Source organism: Salmo salar, chromosome 13 (genome assembly GCF_965601325.2).
Source record: "Salmo salar chromosome 13, fSalSal1, whole genome shotgun sequence".
NCBI lineage: Eukaryota > Metazoa > Chordata > Actinopteri > Salmoniformes > Salmonidae > Salmo > Salmo salar.
Window position 1 is genome coordinate 92115342 of NC_138303.1, and position 18830 is coordinate 92134171.

Genomic DNA, 18830 nt, shown 5'->3' on the forward strand with positions numbered 1-18830 from the left:
TTGGCTACCTTGGTGATACTTCGACAGTGATCATGTTACATTGTTCTTTCCTATGTGAGAATTCTAGATTTGAAAGAGATATCCTATGATTGATGAAATTTACTGAGTAATTAAAGGTTAGTATGAGTAAAAACCCGTGGTACGTGCGCTCTATCCTGTGTCTGCATGTTTGTGCGACTACAGTATTAACATTGCATGTATAAGCTATATAACGCAATACGGGATTTATGATGGCTATGTGTGCTTACATTGCTGTTTGCGGTGTGGATTCTACTGAATGGGGGAATATTCTCTATATAGAACTGTGTGCTTGTTCTATGGCGGGATCATTTACTTATCTGGCCTCTGAGCGCCGCTCCTGTGTCCTGGTTTAACCACCAATCTGACTGTGTATCAGCAGAGAGGAACAGACGAAGCGAGAGGTTTCACTCTCGACAAAGTCTTTCCAAAATAAATCCAATGCGTATCTATGGGCTTATTTTGGACCTACGCCTATCGTCTAGCTTCCCGTCTTTGGGACAACGACTCCCATTGTTAGGGCGGAGACATCTCGTCGTTATTTACAGATCTCTGGAATCAGGACCTGTCTATGGTTCTGAATTCCGATTCCCGCGTAACTCAGTGGCTTCTTTATTTACAACATTTTCTGGGGGGGTTCTTCATTTTCATTAGTCATATTTTATTTCCCCTTTCTCTTCCACAGATTTTTTTTTACAGTTCATAACCACTAGACATTTATTTAGGACCTTAAAGGGGGAACGTCTCAAATATCAAGTGAATTGTGTTAGGGTACAATCATTGCATAACACATTTTACTGTAGCCTATATTTACCTGAGAGTTATAGAAATCTGTTTCAGCCCTGGACACTTATCTTTCACTAGGCTATGTGCCAATTAGTTTATTATACCTCATAATTTCCCCCTTAATGCGAATTTACAATGATTTGTTGTGCAGAAATGTTTTTCTGTCTTCCCTCCCTCCCTACCCTCCATTTCTAGTCTATGCCAGTTTTTGAGTTTACGGTTTTCTTGCATGTAGCTCTTATGTCGGACCAGTTCTTATCCACACGGTGTCAGTGTCTACCAGCAAGACCAATTTACTCTTGAACTCCACCTAGGTCCTGGTACAATAGCAAAAATCCCACTCATCGTCGACTGTCAGTGAAATCTTAATGAGGTGGCGCACGGACATATGAGGATTATGTTTCTCTTTCTTAAAAGAAAAAAATGAACATCTTCCATTGCGTTACTTGGGTTCTCTTTGTTCTCCGTCACACTCTATGGATTACATTCTAAAAAGGATTATATAACAATGGCTGTACTCGAGAACCGTGAGTGGGGTTGGATTGTGAATATATTTTGGCTGTTGCTTTGTTTTCGGGATTCTGTTTCTAGACAAATGACCTATTCAATTTCCGAGGAGGTAAAACCGGGGACATTTGTTGGGAATTTGGCTAAGGATTTAAATCTAAAAGTGATTGAACTGGAGGCACGCAGGATTCAGATTGAATCTGGATCATATAAGAAACATTTTGAGGTAAATTTGAAAACTGGCGTTCTCTTCGTTAGCGAAGCCATAGACCGAGAGAAGCTTTGTCCCAACAGCCTTCTTTGTACTGAAAGCTTGGAGGTTATTGTTAATAATCCTTTACGAATGTACAATGTTGAAGTAAATATACTAGACATAAACGACAACGCACCACAATTTCCTGTGAAATCACAGATTATTCGTATTTCTGAGCATACTTCACCTGGAGCAAGATTTCCTCTGTCTACAGCTGACGATATGGATGTAGGGAGCAACTCTATCGACGCATATAAACTCTCCACAAATGCCTTTTTCAATCTAGACGTACATACTGAGGCTGATAGTGGTCCATCAGCAGAGTTAATTCTAAATAAAGCTTTAGACCGAGAGAAACAGCCTGTGATCAAGCTAACGCTGACTGCTATTGATGGAGGAAAGCCTCCCAGATCAGGGAGCACAGAAATCATTGTCAACATACTCGATGCAAACGATAATGCGCCAGTGTTTTCCAAAGCCCTGTATAAGGCAAAAGTCTTAGAGACTGCGCCAATTGGCACTGCTTTTCTAAGGCTTAATGCAACAGACCTAGACGAAGGCTTGAACGGTGAAATAATGTATTTGTTCAGCAAACAAGGACAAAGGGGGAGTTATGGTACATTTGCAATCAATCAGAGCAATGGGGAAATGACAGTAGCGGGACCTTTAGATTATGAAGTGACCAGTGCGTATGAGATTCGTGTAGAAGCCCAGGACCGAGGCCACTCACCTCTGGCTTCACATTGCAAAGTGTTGGTAGAGGTAGTGGACGTAAACGATAATGCCCCGGACATCAAACTCTCCTCGCTTTTGGAGAGTGTGAGAGAGGACGCAAAGAAGGGTACGGCAATTGCGCTAATCACGATTATTGATAAGGATGGTGGTAAAAACGGCAATGTGCATTGTACCATATCTGGTGTCTCGCCGTTTCTATTGGAGTCATCTCAGGGTAAATACTACTCCATGGTCCTTGGAGAAACGCTGGACAGGGAAATCAACTCTCAGTATAATGTCACCATCATAGCCAGAGATGAAGGGACCCCTCCTCTGTCCAGTACTAGCATTATTACTGTCCACGTTTCTGATGTCAATGACAATACGCCACGCTTTCCAGAACCCACTGTTAACGTGTTCTTAAAAGAAAATAGTCCGGCAAGATCTGTGATATCTTCTGTGACTGCGCTGGATCCAGATTCAAAAGCAAACGCTCAGATAACTTATATTTTACTAGAGCCCAGAAATAGGCCTACAGCTTCGCAGACACCTGTCAATGTAAATTATGCCACAGGTGAAATATACAGCATGCAGTCAGTGAACTATGAAGAAGTGAAAAAGTTCCAGTTCCAAGTTCAGGCTACAGACTCTGGTGTTCCTCCACTAAGCAGCAACGTCACTGTCAACGTTTTTATCCTGGATGAGAATGACAACTGTCCTGTGATTCTCCCGCCCTATTCTGACCACGGCTACGTTCATTCTGAGAACATTCCTTATTCTGCTGAAGCGGGATACTTTGTGGCCAAGATCAGGGCTGTAGACGCCGACTCTGGTTATAATGCGCTGCTTTCTTATCACATCTCTGAACCAAAGGGGACCAATCTATTCAGAATTGGAACTAGCAACGGAGAAATACGGACTAAGAGACGCATGAGTGACAATGACTTAAAAACTCACCCGTTGGTCATTCTGGTGTCTGATAATGGAGAACCTTCCCTGTCTGCGACTGTGTCTGTTGATGTTGTGGTCGTTGAAAGTACAGATGACATGCAGACAACTTTCAGACAACTGCCTGTAAAGGAGGAGAGTTTCTCAGATTTAAATCTGTATCTGCTCGTCGCCATTGTGTCAGTATCAGTGATATTTCTACTGAGCCTCATCAGTTTAATAGTTGTAAAATGCCACAGGACAGACGGCAGTTTCAGCAGGTGCAGCGCCCCCATGATCACCACCCACCCTGACGGGAGCTGGTCTTACTCCAAATCTACTCAGCAGTATGACGTGTGTTTCAGCTCTGACACAATGAAGAGTGACGTGGTAGTTTTCCCCACGCCATTTCCACCTGCTGATGATGAGTTGATCAGTATTAATGGAGGAGACACTTTTCAAAGGACACAGACGCTTCCCAACACAGATAAGGTATGCCGATATCTTTATTATGTCTAATTCTATATTAGCCTATTGAATATTTTTCTACTAATGTTGTTTTGAAACAGTTTAAATTCCATTTCGATAGACAATGTGGTTGTTGTGTTGTGGTTGTCTGTCTTTGTATATTCCACTTAATTTGTACATTAGAGGGCACTGTATGTCGGGTCATGGGTCACGTAACTTGTAGGCTATATATGCGGACAGGTGACCAGTGAGTATGGATGTAGGAATGGAGAGCATACTACCGTGCTCGTCGTTTACGCGTTGGAGCTATGGATTGCAACTACGGTAGTTTGGCTGTAAGGATTAATGGTATGTTATATCTTTACTGCTAATTAATGGGCAAATGATCCAACCCAAGATCCAATTTTGGGAAGTGGTTTGTTTTGCACGTGTATATTAACTTTTGCAATCCCACCTGTGCCAAAGTGGCTATCAGGAACTATTGACTTCCGAGAAATTAGTCCCTTTTGGTGAAAATAAAACGTTTATTTCAGACATTATTAACATTTTGGTATGAATACCACATGGTCAACTTCATAAAAAACACGTTTTCCTTCTCAAGGGGTAAAAAACATAAGGGAAAAAAAGACTAGTAAGTGCCTACTAAGTGCCAAATAAAGTAACAGGGTTGGCGATTTCAACTTAAATCAGCCATAAATCCCCTTGTGACAGGGGGAATGGAAGGTTTCTGTGTGGAACAGGGAGGCGCAATTAAATGCAAGCTTCACAAAAATATTGAAATTGTTGAAACATTTCTAGCTTGTCTAGCTGTGGGTAACAGGCTTGACGTGTTATGCTTGACCGCTCAGTTTCCCACCTCTGTAAGGGGTGCGTACTGGCGGCAGAGAAGTCAGAAGCAGGAGAGCAAAAACGGTGTTTCCAACGGCGTAGTTTAATAATAAAATCCCACCGGAAAACTGAACAATCAATAAATAGGTACAAAACCCGACGCACACCAGACATAACGTGCACAAGCACTTACAATAAACAATACCGGACAAGGACATGGGGGGAACAGAGGGTTAAATACACATGTAATTGATGGAACAAATGGAAAATGAAAAGTGGATCGGCGATGGCTAGAAGACCGGTGACGTTGACCCGGAACCCAGCACCTCTCCTCCGGACCGTATCCCTCCCACTCCACGAGATACTGAAGGCCCCTCGCCCGACGCCTCAAATCCAGTATGGAGCGAATGGAGTACGGAGGTGGCATACCCGAGTGCTGAGAGAGCACAGCTCCTATCCCAGCCTTGGACCCGGATAGGCCAGCAAGGGAGCCGAGGTAAACAGAGCCCTCAGGTGACCAAAAGCCCTGTCTGCCTCAGCTGGCCACTGCAAATGCACCGGGCCCCCTTTCAGCAGTGAGGTAATGGGAGCCTCTACCTGACCAAAACCCCGGATAAACCTCCGGTAGTAGTTGGCAAACCCTAAGAACCGCTGCACCTCCTTTACCGTGGTGGGAGTCGGCCAATTACGCACAGCTGAAACGCGGTCACTCTCCATCTCCACCCCTGAGGTGGAAATGCGGTACCCTAGGAAGGAGACGGACTGCTGGAAGAACAGGCATTTCTCAGCCTTGACGTACAGGTCAGCTACAACAGGCGACCAAGCACCCTGCGCACCAGGGACACATGCTCGGCGCGTGTAGCGGAGTATATCAGAATGTCATCAATATACATCACTACACCCTGCCCCTACCCGAAAATCTCATCTACAAAGGCCTGGAAGACTGATGGCGCATTCATCAACCCGTACGTCATGACGATATACTCATAATGCCCTGAGGTGGTACTGAAAGCCGTCTTCCACTCGTCTCCCTCCCGGATATGCACCAGGTTGTAAGCGCTCCTGAGATCTAGTTTAGTGAAGAAGCGCGCCCCTTGCATTGACTCAATCACTGTGGCTATGAGCGGTAGCGGGTAACTATACCTCACAGTGATCTGGTTCAGACCCCGATAGTCAATACACGGGCGCAGACCTCCCTCCTTCTTCTTCACAAAAAATAAACTTGAGGAGGCGGGTGGAGGACCGAATGTACCCCTCACGCAGGGATTCGGAGACATATGTTTCCATAGACTCCATCTCCGCCTGTGAGAGGGGATACACGTGATTCCTGGGAAGTGCAGTGTCTACCAGGAGATTTATCGCGCAATCGCCCTGACGATGGGGTGGTAATTGAGTCGCCTTCTTTTTGGAGAGGGCGAGAGCCAAATCGGCATATTCAGGGGGAATGCGCACGGTGGAGTCCTGGTCTGGACTTTCCACCGTACTAGCACCAACGGAAACCCCTAAACACCTCCCTGAGCACTCTCGTGACCACCCCGTGAGAGCCCTCTGTGGCCAAGAATCAGTGGGGTCATGACAAACTAACCAGGGTAGGGGTTTTTGGCTGGGGTTTCTTTTGAAAACATTATTTAACCCTCATACTACCAACTGGGGTATCATAGCCTAAAGGTGGTTTATTAAATTCTTCATAATCTTCATTTCTTTGTGAATCAAATTTTTCTTAATAAATGAAATCATTGTTTAGTGTTTCTGTATCAATATGGATTTTTTTTATTAAGTCATTTGCGGTCATTTTGACCCCAGCCAAAAACGACTAATTCCGTCTATTGTAATTTGGTAGATGGATCTTTATTTGAATCCAGGTTTCTCTGGAGACATAATATTAAGTTTTACACATCATCAGAGGGTGGAAGGGGACCTGTATCAGTGGTTTTGACCAGACAGACAGATCACATGCAGAGATATAGCTCCCCATGTATTTGCCTATGATTGTACTTTTTTATACCACGTATCATATGACTGTGTGCAAAACCAAAATTACCTTATTTTCGTGCATATAAAAAGTCTGCCAATGGTATAAATATTTTATAAAACTGCAACACAGAACTCAGATACTCTCTGAATCTACACAGAAAGCTGTATGGGGCTGCAGTTAGCTTAATGGGTAAGAGCGTTGGGCCAGTAACTGAAAGGTTGCTGGTTTGAATCCCAGAGCCGACTAGGTGAAAAATCTATCAATGTGCACTTGAGCAAGGCACTTAACCTTAATTGCTCTTTGTAGTCGCACTGCAAAAGAGTGTCTACTAAAAGGTATTGGTGTGTATTCCCTGAAAATGTGTTATTCTATGGCTAATCTAAAAAATGATTGAATACAGGTATCTCTGGAGACATAATATTAAGTTATACCCATCCTCAGAGGGTGGAGGGTGACCTGTATCATGGATTTCACTAGACAGACAGACCACCTGCAGAGATGGAGCACCTTATGTACTCGCCTATGGTTATAACTGGTTATAACTAGGTATGACCGTGTACAAAATTACCTTACATATATGCTCAGTTGCAGTCAAAACAGCTCATAAAAGTCTGTCAGTGGGATGAATACCTGGTATTACTGTAATGCAGAAACCAGCTACCTTCTAAATGTACACATAGTGCTGTATTGGTATGTATTCTACGTAAGTAGTTATTCTACAAGAAATGTTATATACAGTGCCTTTGGAAAGTATTCAGACCCCTTGACTTTTTCCACATTTTGTTAGGTTACAGCCTTATTCTAAAATAGTTTTTTCCCTCATCAATCTACACACAATACCCCATAATGACGAAGCAAAAACTGTTTTTTAGAAATGTTTGCTAATATATATTTAAAAAAAAAACGGAAATATTACATTTACATAAGTATTCAGAGCCTTTACTCAGTACTTTGTTGAAACACCTTTGGCAGTGACTACAGCTTGGAGTCTTCTTGGGTATGACGCTACAAGCTTGGCACATCTGTATTTGGGGAGTTTCTCCCATTCTTCTCTTCTCAAGCACTGTCAGGTTGGATGGGGAGCATCGCTGCACAGCTATTTTCAGGTCTCTCCAGAGATGTTTGATTGGGTTAAGGTCCGCGCTCTGGCTGGGCCACTCAAGGACATTCAGAGACATTTGCCCTGAAGCCACTCCTGCATTGTCTTGGCTGTGTGCTTAGGGTCGTTGTGTTGTTCGAAGGCCCCAGTCTGAGGTCCTGAACAATCTGGAGCAGGTTTTCATCAAGGATCTCTCTGTACTTTGCTCCGTTCCTCTTTGCCTCGATCCTGACTAGTCACCCAGTCCCTGCCGCTGAAAAACATCCCCACAGCATGATGCTGCCACAACTATGCTTCACCGTAGGGATGGTGCCAGGTTGCCTCCAGACGTGACGCTAGTTAAATCTTGGCTTTACCAGTCCAGAGAATCTTGTTTCTCATGGTCTGAGAGTCTTTAGGTGCCTTTTGGCAAACTCCAAGCGGGCTGTCATGCATGTGCCTTTTACTGAGGAGTGGCTTCCGTCTGACCACTACCATAAAGGCCTAATTGGTGGAGTTCTGCAGAGATGTCCTTCTGGAAGGTTCTCCCATCTCCACAGAGGAAATCTGGAGCTCTGTCAGAGTGACTATCGGGTTCTTGATCACCTCCCTGGCCAAGGCCCTTCTCCCCGATTGCTCATTTTGGCCGGGCGGCCAGCTCTATGAAGAGTCTTTGTGGTTCCAAACTTCTTCCATTTAAGAATGATGTGTTCTTGGGGACAGTAAATGCTGCATAAATGTTTTGGTACCCTTCCCAAGATCTGTGCCTCGACACAATCCAGTCTTGGAGCTCTACGGACAATTCCTTCGACCTCGGCTTGGTTTTTGCTCTATCATGCACTGTCAACTGTGGGACTTAATAGAGACAGGTGTGTGCTTTTCCAAATCATGTCCAATCAGTTGAATGTCCAATCCATTGAGTCCACAGGTGGACTCCAATCAAGTTGTAGAAACATCTTATGGATGGTCAATGGAAACAGGATGCACCTGTTTCTGAATACTGTTTTTTTTCTGAATACATTTGCAAAAATGTCTAAAAACCTGTATTCGCTTTGTCATTATGGGGTGTTGTGTGTAGATTTCTGACAAAATATTTTATTTAATCAATTTTAGAATAAGGCTGTAACGTAACAAAATGTGGAAAAGTCAAGGGGTCTGAATACTTTCTGAAGGCACTGTAAATATCAGTGTTCCTACAATATCCTACAATATTATATATGTGGAACTTAGGGCATTTGGGTTGATATAACATTTGGTTTGAAGTGACTTTCAGTATTTGGGCATTCTTTTTTAAGCGAACTGCCTTAGGCCCTACCACTCCAATTGTTTCGCTAGCAGCAATGGTAATGCTTGCTGTGGGGTAAGTAAATAAAGAAAACTAAGCCATATTTTTGGTCATTGCCTCTCAGAATCAATTAATAAATCACTTTTTGTCAATAAAATGAAGTATATTTCACATTTTTGTGTACCACCCCTTTAAATGGCAGTCGTTTTTACCACATGAATTAGTATTTACTTAAAAATTCGAAAAACGAAGTGATACTACAATCAATGATGGTCAATCATTATATGGGTTTTATTGTACTTTGGAAAAAAGCTGCACTTTATGAAACATTTATATTTTTGTGTTGCAAAATATGCAAATTAACTGTAATTTTGCTAAAATAACTGTCTGTTTTGGTTATTTTTTATTTATTTATGATAACTTTATTTACACGTCTAATGATGTTTTGAAAAGAATGAAGTTTATATTTGACTGATTGTTGCTTTTTTTATTTGTTTCTTCTTGGGGTCAAAATGACCCCAGTTGGTAATCCATGTATGTAAGATATGTTGGTAGTGTGAAGGTTAAAAAAGGACAGTTTCACCATATTAAAATACGAGTTCAGTTCACGTAACAGGGTTGATCTTAAAATGAGACACAAGTTGATTTCTCCATAAACTGAATCACTAATCACATGAAATAAATAACAATCTCCAGAAATGACTTTGTCAAAGCAACAAAATAACTAATGCTTTACAATGATGGTGAAAAGGACTTTTAGGGCTTAAGTGATTTCAAATCTTCCTAGAAGTCACAGAGGGCACATAGAGGGACATAGAAAGACCCACAGGCTGTAACTATTATTTTCACATTGAAGTGTTTTTACATTTTTTTCTGTTCAGCAATGGGTTACTATTATTGTGTTTCGACGCTGGGAGACGCTATTGACCACGATAGAAATGCACCTGATTTAGAAAGCCCGGGCTCCTCCTATCCATTGCTACAGGGTGTGTAGATCTAGGCTAGCATAGTAGTGAGGCTTTGTTTAAAAACACATTGGAATACCTTGCTGCACAGATACATCGGCTGGGTGGAATGTCGCGGATTTATCGTAGGCCTACCAATTTGAACAGTTTGGGATTAATCTGGATTACAGTGTCAAGTTACTGAGCAGCGATGGATTTGTGTGACCGTAGAATACATGTTTGGATACAGTGTTTTGTATTGCTTTGTTCATGGGGATTGTCTTCGGGACAGATCGTCTACATGGTGTCAGAGGAGGTGGATAAAGGCACAGTTGTTGGAAATATCGCCAAAGATCTCAATCTAAATGTGCAAGATCTGGAATCGAGAGGAGTTGAGATTGTAACTGGATCGAATAAGAGGTATTTTGACGTAAACCGGAAGACTGGGCTTCTGTATGTTAATGAAATAATCGACAGGGAGATGCTGTGTCAGAATTCAGTAAAATGTTTTGTAAACGTTGAAGCCATTTTGAAAGATCCAACACATCTCCACCGAATAGAAATCAATATTTTAGACATAAACGACAATGCACCATCATTCCTAGAGCCAGTTCATATTTTTAATATTACTGAGTATGCCTCTCCAGGAGAGAGATTTTCTCTGCCTGAAGCCCAGGACATGGATGTTGGCAGTAACTTGGTGAAAGCCTACAAGCTGAGCCCAAATGAACACTTCTCTCTGGATGTACAGAGCGGGGGAGAGCAGGTGTCTGCTGAGTTGGTGCTACGGAAAGCTTTAGACCGAGAGAAACAGGCTGTTATCAAGCTTGTGCTGACTGCCATTGATGGAGGAAAACCACCTAGATCCGGGACATTACAGATTATTGTCAACATTATTGATGTAAACGATAATTCCCCATCTTTCAGCAAACAACTCTACAAAGTTCAGATTCCTGAGAATGTCCCAAGTGGAACGACAATTCTTATTTTAAATGCGACTGATTTTGATGAGGGTGTAAACGGAGATATAATGTATTCCTTAACGGCAAAGGGAGATGCAAAACATGCTGAAATATTCTCCATTGATCCGCAGTCGGGAGTTATCACTTCTAAAGGCAAAATAGACTACGAGGAAAGTTCAGCATTTGAGATCCGTGTACAGGCTAAGGACAGAGGCGTCCCTCCTCGAAGCACGCAGTGTAAAGTCTTAGTTGAAGTGCTTGATGAGAATGACAATGCCCCTGAGATAGCTGTAACATCACACATGGGCGCAGTGAAAGAGGACTCTCCAATTGGCACTGTTGTCGCATCTATAAATGCATTAGATAAAGATGGAGGTAAAAATGGACGTGTTTTGTGTGCCATAGTCGGAGAAGTTCCCTTTAAACTTATCTCTACTTATAAGAACTATTATTCTGTAGTAGTGGGCGGACCTCTGGACAGAGAGAGCGCATCGCAGTTCAATGTCACCATCATTGCTAAAGATGAGGGAACACCTCCTCGCTCCAGTACCAGTGTTATAACAGTAGACATCTCTGATGTGAATGACAACCCACCTCACTTTTCAGAACCCACAATAAACATGTTTCTAAAGGAGAATGGTCCTGCGGGAGATTTAATTGCAAGCTTGACTGCAATTGACCCCGACGTCAATGGGAATGCTCAAGTTAAATATTCATTGGCAGAAACTATCAACAACCTTCCAATGTCTACGATGATAAACATAAACTCTTTAACTGGTGAGATATATAGCATGCAGTCATTTAACTATGAAGAAGTAAAACAGTTTCAGTTTCAAGTTCAGGCTACAGACTCTGGTGTTCCTCCACTAAGCAGCAACGTCACTGTCAACGTTTTTATCTTGGATGAGAATGACAACAGTCCTGTGATTCTCCCGCCCTATTCTGACCACGGCTCCGTTAATTCTGAGAACGTTCCCTATTCTGCTGACGCGGGATACTTTGTGGCCAAGATCAGGGCTGTAGACACCGACTCTGGTTATAATGCACTGCTTTCTTATCACATCTCTGAACCAAAGGGGACCAATCTATTCAGAATTGGAACTAGCAACGGAGATATACGGACTAAGAGACGCATGAGTGACAATGACTTAAAAACTCACCCGTTGGTCATTCTGGTGTCTGATAATGGAGAACCTTCCCTGTCTGCGACTGTGTCTGTTGATGTTGTGGTCGTTGAAAGTACAGATGACATGCAGACAACTTTCAGACAACTGCCTGTAAAGGAGGAGAGTTTCTCAGATTTAAATCTGTATCTGCTCGTCGCCATTGTGTCAGTATCAGTGATATTTCTACTGAGCCTCATCAGTTTAATAGTTGTAAAATGCCACAGGTCAGACGGCAGTTTCAGCAGGTACAGCGCCCCCATGATCACCACCCACCCTGACGGGAGCTGGTCTTACTCCAAATCTACTCAGCAGTATGACGTGTGTTTCAGCTCTGACACAATGAAGAGTGACGTAGTAGTTTTCCCCACGCCGTTTCCACCTGCTGATGGCGAGCTGATCAGCATTAATGGCGGGGATACTTTTCAAAGAACAGGAACGCTTCCGAGCTCAGAGAAGGTAAGGAGGACTGTTCATGATATGGGATGTTTTTGTCACGTCTTGATTTATTTTATTAGCATTATTATCTTGTCATTAAATTTTTTTAATTCCCGAGATTTGTTGTAATTTACATAGACGGTTCCAATTGTATGGGTACGGTTTAGGATAGTTTTTTGTTTTTGAATTATCCTCTAAATCGATGCAGAGTGTAGCGTTACAATTCAGCACCAGGGAGAGCGACATATGGCTTCTTGCTTTGATTTGTGTCAGTCTCATTCTTGCTCACGTTTTCTCAATTAGATTGCAGGAAAGTTGTTTCATGTTCTCCTATATCAGATAATCTTGTGGATCTGTCAAATTAGTGTAGTTTTTAATGGTTTATGGTTGACGCAGTAACTGGTAAAGTTATTTAAATGTATATGCACACCACAGAAGATTTAGCCATTGAGTTCGACTACTGGTCATCAGCTGTTTGTCAGATTTAGGGCTAAGCAATAAATTACATTTGAGAGGATCATGCAAAGCGTTGTTCATTGGATGATCTTTTTTTTATATGAACTCTTCTGAGAGATACCAACATCTTGAATAACTAAAGCAATCACATCTGTATTCATTTTAAGAGCAGAGTAAAAGCACTTGGTGTCGCTGTAGACCGTGATTATGTTCAGTTGATAACTATATGGGGCTCCTCCTTCCTCTCCTCACTTCCACTGATGAGGCAGGTACAGTCAAGCGAGTTGTTGAGACGAGAAGCACTCGAGATAGGCCTGTATGTAGATGTAACCGATGTGAAATGGCTAGTTAGTTAGCGGTGGTGCGCGCTAATAGCGTTTCAATCAGTGACGTCACTCGCTCTGAGACTTGAAGTAGGGTTTCCCCTTGCGTTGCAAGGGCCGCGGCTTTTATGGCGCGATGGGTAACGATGCTTCGTGGGGTGTCAGTTGTTGATGTGTGCAAGGGTCCCTTATTCGAGCCCAGGTTGGGACGGAACCTACACTGTTACATAGACACAACCGTTGTATACTAATAGAGAGATTGTTCTTATATAAAACGTTGCTTAGCAATATTAGAAATCTATCATAAACAATCAGAAGAATCAGAAGGTCTGTGTATAAGGATGGACCATTCCGTGCATTGTGGATATATTTGGATTCGGATTGTGCTGTTTCTTTGCTTATGGGATATATCTTCCGGTCAGATTGTCTATTCTGTTTTAGAGGAGGTGAACAAGGGAACCGTTGCTGGGAATATAGCAAAGGACCTCAATCTCAATGTTCAGGAATTGGAGTGACGTATATTTCAGATTGTATCCGGATCCAACAAGAAGTATTTTGATGTAAATCCAAAAACTGGTGTTCTGTTCGTGAATGAGATAATCGACCGTGAGGAGCTTTGTGAGACCAATGTGAAGTGTTCTTTGAATGTGCAGGCCATTGCGCACAATCCTTTAAATGTTTTTCGTGTTGAAATAGAGATTTTGGATACAAATGACAATGTACCTTGTTTCATAGAAAATTCTCTGACATTAAATATTTCTGAAAACGCTGCTGCGGGAGAGCGATTTCTTCTGCCAGTGGCTGAGGATGCGGATGGGGGCAGTAACTCTATGAAAACCTACAAGCTAAGTCCAAATGAACATTTTTATTTGGATGTTTAGAGCGGTGGAGAGCAGAGTTTGTCTGCTGAGTTAGTGTTACAGAAGGCTTTAGACAGAGAGAAACAGGCTGTGATGAAGCTCTTACTAACTGCTGTTGATGGAGGAAAACCTCCCAGATCTGGGACATTACAGATCACTGTACATGTATTCGATACTAATGACAATACTCCAATTTTCAGCAAACCTCTTTACAAAGTAAAAGTTGAGGAGAATGTTTCAAATGGAACCAAAATAATAACTCTCACGGCATCAGACTTGGATGAGGGTATCAACAGTGACATTGTTTACTATTTTGTTGGTAACAGTAATGAAAAAGGATCTAGTATATTTGCTATTGACCCATATACTGGGGATGTATCAGTGAAAGGTAATGTCGACTATGAAGAAAACGTTGGGACTGAGTTACGAGTCCAGGCTGCAGACCAAGGCCAACCTCCAAAAACGACACATTGTAAAGTGTTGGTGGAAGTAGTCGATATAAATGACAATGCTCCAGAGATAGCAATAACATCACTCATGAGCACAGTAAGAGAGGATGACAAGTCTGGCGCTGCTGTTGCTTTAGTAATGCTCTCAGATAAAGATGGGGGTAAAAATGGAATTGTGAATTGTCAGATAAGTGATACTGTTCCTTTCAAACTGCAGTGTTCTTATAAAAATCACTACTCTTTAGTTGTGGACGGGCCTCTGGACAGAGAGAAATGTTCTCAGTACAACATCAGTATTGTTGCTATGGACGAGGGGACCCCAGCTCTCTCCATCCCCAGTGTTGTTACTGTACACTTTTCTGATGTAAAAGACAACCCACCCCGTTATCCAGAACGTCTTATTAACACGGATTTCAAGGAGAATAGTCCAGTGGGAGGTCTGATAGTTAGTGTAAGTGCGTATGATCCAGATTAAATGGAAAAGGCGCCTGTATCATATTCTCTATCGGAAAGTAAAAGTGATAATATATCGCCCTCGCCAATTGTCAACATTAACTCTATAACTGGTGAAATAACAGCATGCAGTCTTTTAACTATGAAGAAGTCAAAAAGTTACAATGTCAAGTTCAGGCCACAGATTCTGGTGTTCTTCCACTAAGCAGCAACGTCACTGTCAACGTTTTTATCCTGGATGAGAATGACAACAGTCCTGTGATTCTCCCGCCCTATTCTGACCACGGCTCCGTTAATTCTGAGAACATTCCTTATTCTGCTGACACGGGATACTTTGTGGCCAAGATCAGGGCTGTAGACGCCGACTCTCGTTCGGGAGCTGGTCTTACTCCAAATCTACACAGCAGTTTGACGTGTGTTGTATCTCTGACACACTGAAGAGTGACCCAGTCGTTTTTCCCACGCCCTTGTCCACCTGCTGACGGTGAGCTGATCAGTATCAATGGAGGTGATACCTTCCAAAGGACACGGACGCTGTCCAACACTGAAAAGGTAAGAACATCTTTTTATATTACCAATATTCGAATTTTTCATTAAAGTTTTAGTGCAGAGCTCGTGAAACCTGCCGAGATTCGAGCAGTGGTGATTTCAGCACCACGCTTGTGGACTGCGAAGCCGCGACAGAAACCATCTCCATCAGTGGATTGGTGAATGACGAGCAGTATACAATGTTGTTCTTTCTTTAAATGCTTCATCTTTGAGGGGTTGTGTTAACATATCTCGACTTTCAATGACCCTTAAATTGTGACACCTTTCTCTTTTAGAACTGGAATTAACCGGCACCACATATTAAGCATCAGTTTTCTCATAGTCTTTCTTCCACATTATTAAATTAAGTATTTTTCTTTTTCTTTAACTTCTTTAGTGCTTCGTTTTGTGAACTGCCTAAATGTTGTGACCCATCTCCTTTTGCAATGTATTCAACCATATAACCTTCAGTTTCTCTGTTTCTTTTCAACGACTAATAACTATAGCGGAAGCCTGTATCATAACTATCCCAAGTGTTGTGCTATTGATGAGTCAAAGTGGTAGGTGGTCTCTAAATTATATAGAGTAAACCACAAGTGAAATAAGTTGGGGTACTATTTGCCTCTTCTTGCAATGAAGCGGAATGTTTTACTTAGACTATTAAACCGTTTTATTTCAGGCAAAGACATGATGCATACATAGGTCATGTGCTTATTTCTAATTGAGCAGTGTCATGTCCATTTAGTAAGAAAAACACAGGGTGTCGCTGTAGACCGTGGATATGAACCCTTGATTTAATTTTATAGGGCCCCTCCTTCTGAGCCTAGCAGTCAGTGTTGTGCAGGCTTTTGTCAGAATAACAGAGCCAGATTCCTTTTGAAACGACAGCTCTTTCGTGAGAGGATATGATGTGGTTCTTTTCTGGAATATTTGCCTTATTATCTTCATGATTTTCTCATAGAATACGGAAAGTCTGGGATTCCCGTGGATTTAAAGATGGGTCCTTCCATGCATTGTGGATATTGTTGGATTACGGTTGTGCAGCTTCTTTGTTTCTGGGATTTATCTTCCGGTCAGATTGTCTATTCTGTCTCAGAGGAGGTGAACAAGGGAACCGTAGTTGGGAATATAGCCAAGGACCTCAATCTCAATGTTCAGGAACTGGAGTCTCGTATGTTTCAGATTGTATCCGGATCTAACAAGAAGTATTTTGATGTGAATTTAAAGACCGGTGCTCTGTTTGTGAAAGAAAGAATCGATCGAGAGGAGCTTTGTATGACCAGTCAAAAATGCTCTCTAAACTTGGAGGCCATTGCACAGAACCCTCTCAACATGTACCGTTTAGAGATCCAAGTATTAGATATAAATGATTACGCACCTTCATTTCGTACAAGTGATCATACATTAAATATCACAGAATCTACCTCTCTAGGTGAAAGATATCCCCTACCAAGAGCTAATGATCCTGATATAGGCAGTAACTCTGTTAAAACCTACAAACTGAGCCCAAATGAGCACTTCTCTCTGGATGTACAGAGCGGTGAGAAAACGGTGTCTGCTGACTTAGTGCTTCACAAAGCTTTAGACCGAGAGAAACAAGCTGTTATCGTGCTCCTTCTGACTGGTGTTGACGGAGGAAAACCTCCACGATCCGGGACATTAAATATATTTATTAATGTGATAGATGTAAACGATAATAGCCCAGCCTTTAGCAAACATTTGTATAAAATAAGTATATTTGAGAACGTCCCTACTGGCACACCTATAATAAAAATGAACGCAACTGATGTGGACTCAGGAGTATATGGGGAAATTATTTATTCTTTGATAGGCCATGGGGAGGAAAACGCACTGGACTTTTTTCAAATAAACCCAGTCACTGGTGAAATTACAGTTAAAGGAACAATTGACTACGAAGAGCATGCTGCGTTTGAGTTACACGTACAGGCTAAAGACAGTAGTTCTAGTCCCCGTGCAACACACTGTAAAGTCCTAATAGAAGTGATGGATGTCAATGACAATTCCCCAGAAATATTAGTGACTTCAATGATGAATGCAGTTAGAGAGGATGCAAAATCAGGTTCAGCTGTTGGTCTAATAACAGTATCTGATAAAGACAAGGGTGTAAATGGAAAAGTACACTGTCAAATAGTAGGCTCTGTTCCATTCAAATTGCAATCCTCCTATAATAACTATTACTCATTAGTAGTAGATGGATCTCTAGATAGAGAGAGTGGTTCCCAGTACAATGTGACTGTTACAGCTACAGATGAAGGCATCCCACCTCTCTCCAGTACCAGTGTCATTAATGTGTATGTCGCTGATGTGAACGACAACGCGCCTCATTTTTCAGAACCCATAATTAATGTATATCTGAAGGAGAATAGTCCCGTTGGAGGGCTTATTGCCAGCTTGACTGCGCATGATCCAGATATGAATGAAAATGCCCAGATGTCTTATTTGTTTTTAGAAAGCAATAATGCAATACCCTTGTCTACAATGATAAACATAAACTCTTTAACTGGTGAAATATTCAGCCTACAGTCATTGAACTACGAGGAGGTGAAGAAGTTCGAGTTCCAAGTTCAGGCTACAGACTCTGGTGTTCCTCCACTAAGCAGCAACGTCACTGTCAACGTTTTTATCCTGGATGAGAATGACAACAGTCCTGTGATTCTCCCGCCCTATTCTGACCACGGCTCTGTTCATTCTGAGAACATTCCCTATTCTGCTGAAGCGGGATACTTTGTGGCCAAGATCAGGGCTGTAGACGCCGACTCTGGTTATAATGCGCTGCTTTCTTATCACATCTCTGAACCAAAGGGGACCAATCTATTCAGAATAGGAACCAACAACGGAGAAATACGGACTAAGAGACGCATGAGTGACAATGACTTAAAAACTCACCCGTTGGTCATTCTGGTGTCTGATAATGGAGAACCTTCCCTGTCTGCGATTGTGTCTATTGATGTTGTGGTCGTTGAAAGTACAGATGACATACAGACAACTTTCAGACAACTGCCTGTAAAGGAGGAGAGTTTCTCAGATTTAAATCTGTATCTGCTCGTCGCCATTGTGTCAGTATCAGTGATATTTCTACTGAGCCTCATCAGTTTAATAGTTGTAAAATGCCACAGGACAGACGGCAGTTTCAGCAGGTACAGCGCCCCCATGATCACCACCCACCCTGACGGGAGCTGGTCTTACTCCAAATCTACTCAGCAGTATGACGTGTGTTTCAGCTCTGACACAATGAAGAGTGATGTAGTAGTTTTCCCCACGCCGTTTTCATCTGCTGATGGCGAGTTGATCAGCATTCATGGAGAAGACACTTTTCAACGGACACGAACTCTTCCCAATAGCGAGAAGGTAATTACCCTTCATTATAAAAGCATACTATGTACCATCTATTGAC

The 18830-nt window shown here is 42.2% G+C and overlaps 2 protein-coding genes across 4 annotated transcripts in view; both read left to right on the forward strand.

Moving 5' to 3' along the window:
• The first annotated feature begins 1156 nt into the window (after positions 1 to 1156).
• The window catches only part of LOC106568101 (protocadherin alpha-C2), a 77176-nt gene continuing 59502 nt past the window's right edge, over positions 1157 to 18830 (forward strand). The window contains exon 1 of one of the 3 annotated variants that reach the window (XM_082960441.1): positions 1157 to 3697. In XM_082960441.1, the coding sequence (XP_082816567.1) occupies positions 1313 to 3697 (2385 nt within the window). In that variant the 5' untranslated portion in view covers positions 1157 to 1312. Of the gene's footprint in view, positions 3698 to 9842; positions 12368 to 16249; positions 18785 to 18830 lie in introns of those variants that run through there. The other 2 variants (XM_082960442.1, XM_045692362.2) reach the window with 2 other exon arrangements.
• On the forward strand, positions 13643 to 14909 carry LOC106568113 (protocadherin alpha-3-like). The gene has a single exon (XM_045692395.2). It carries the CDS (start codon positions 14079 to 14081, stop codon positions 14907 to 14909), a length of 831 nt encoding a protein of 276 aa, XP_045548351.1. The 5' UTR covers positions 13643 to 14078.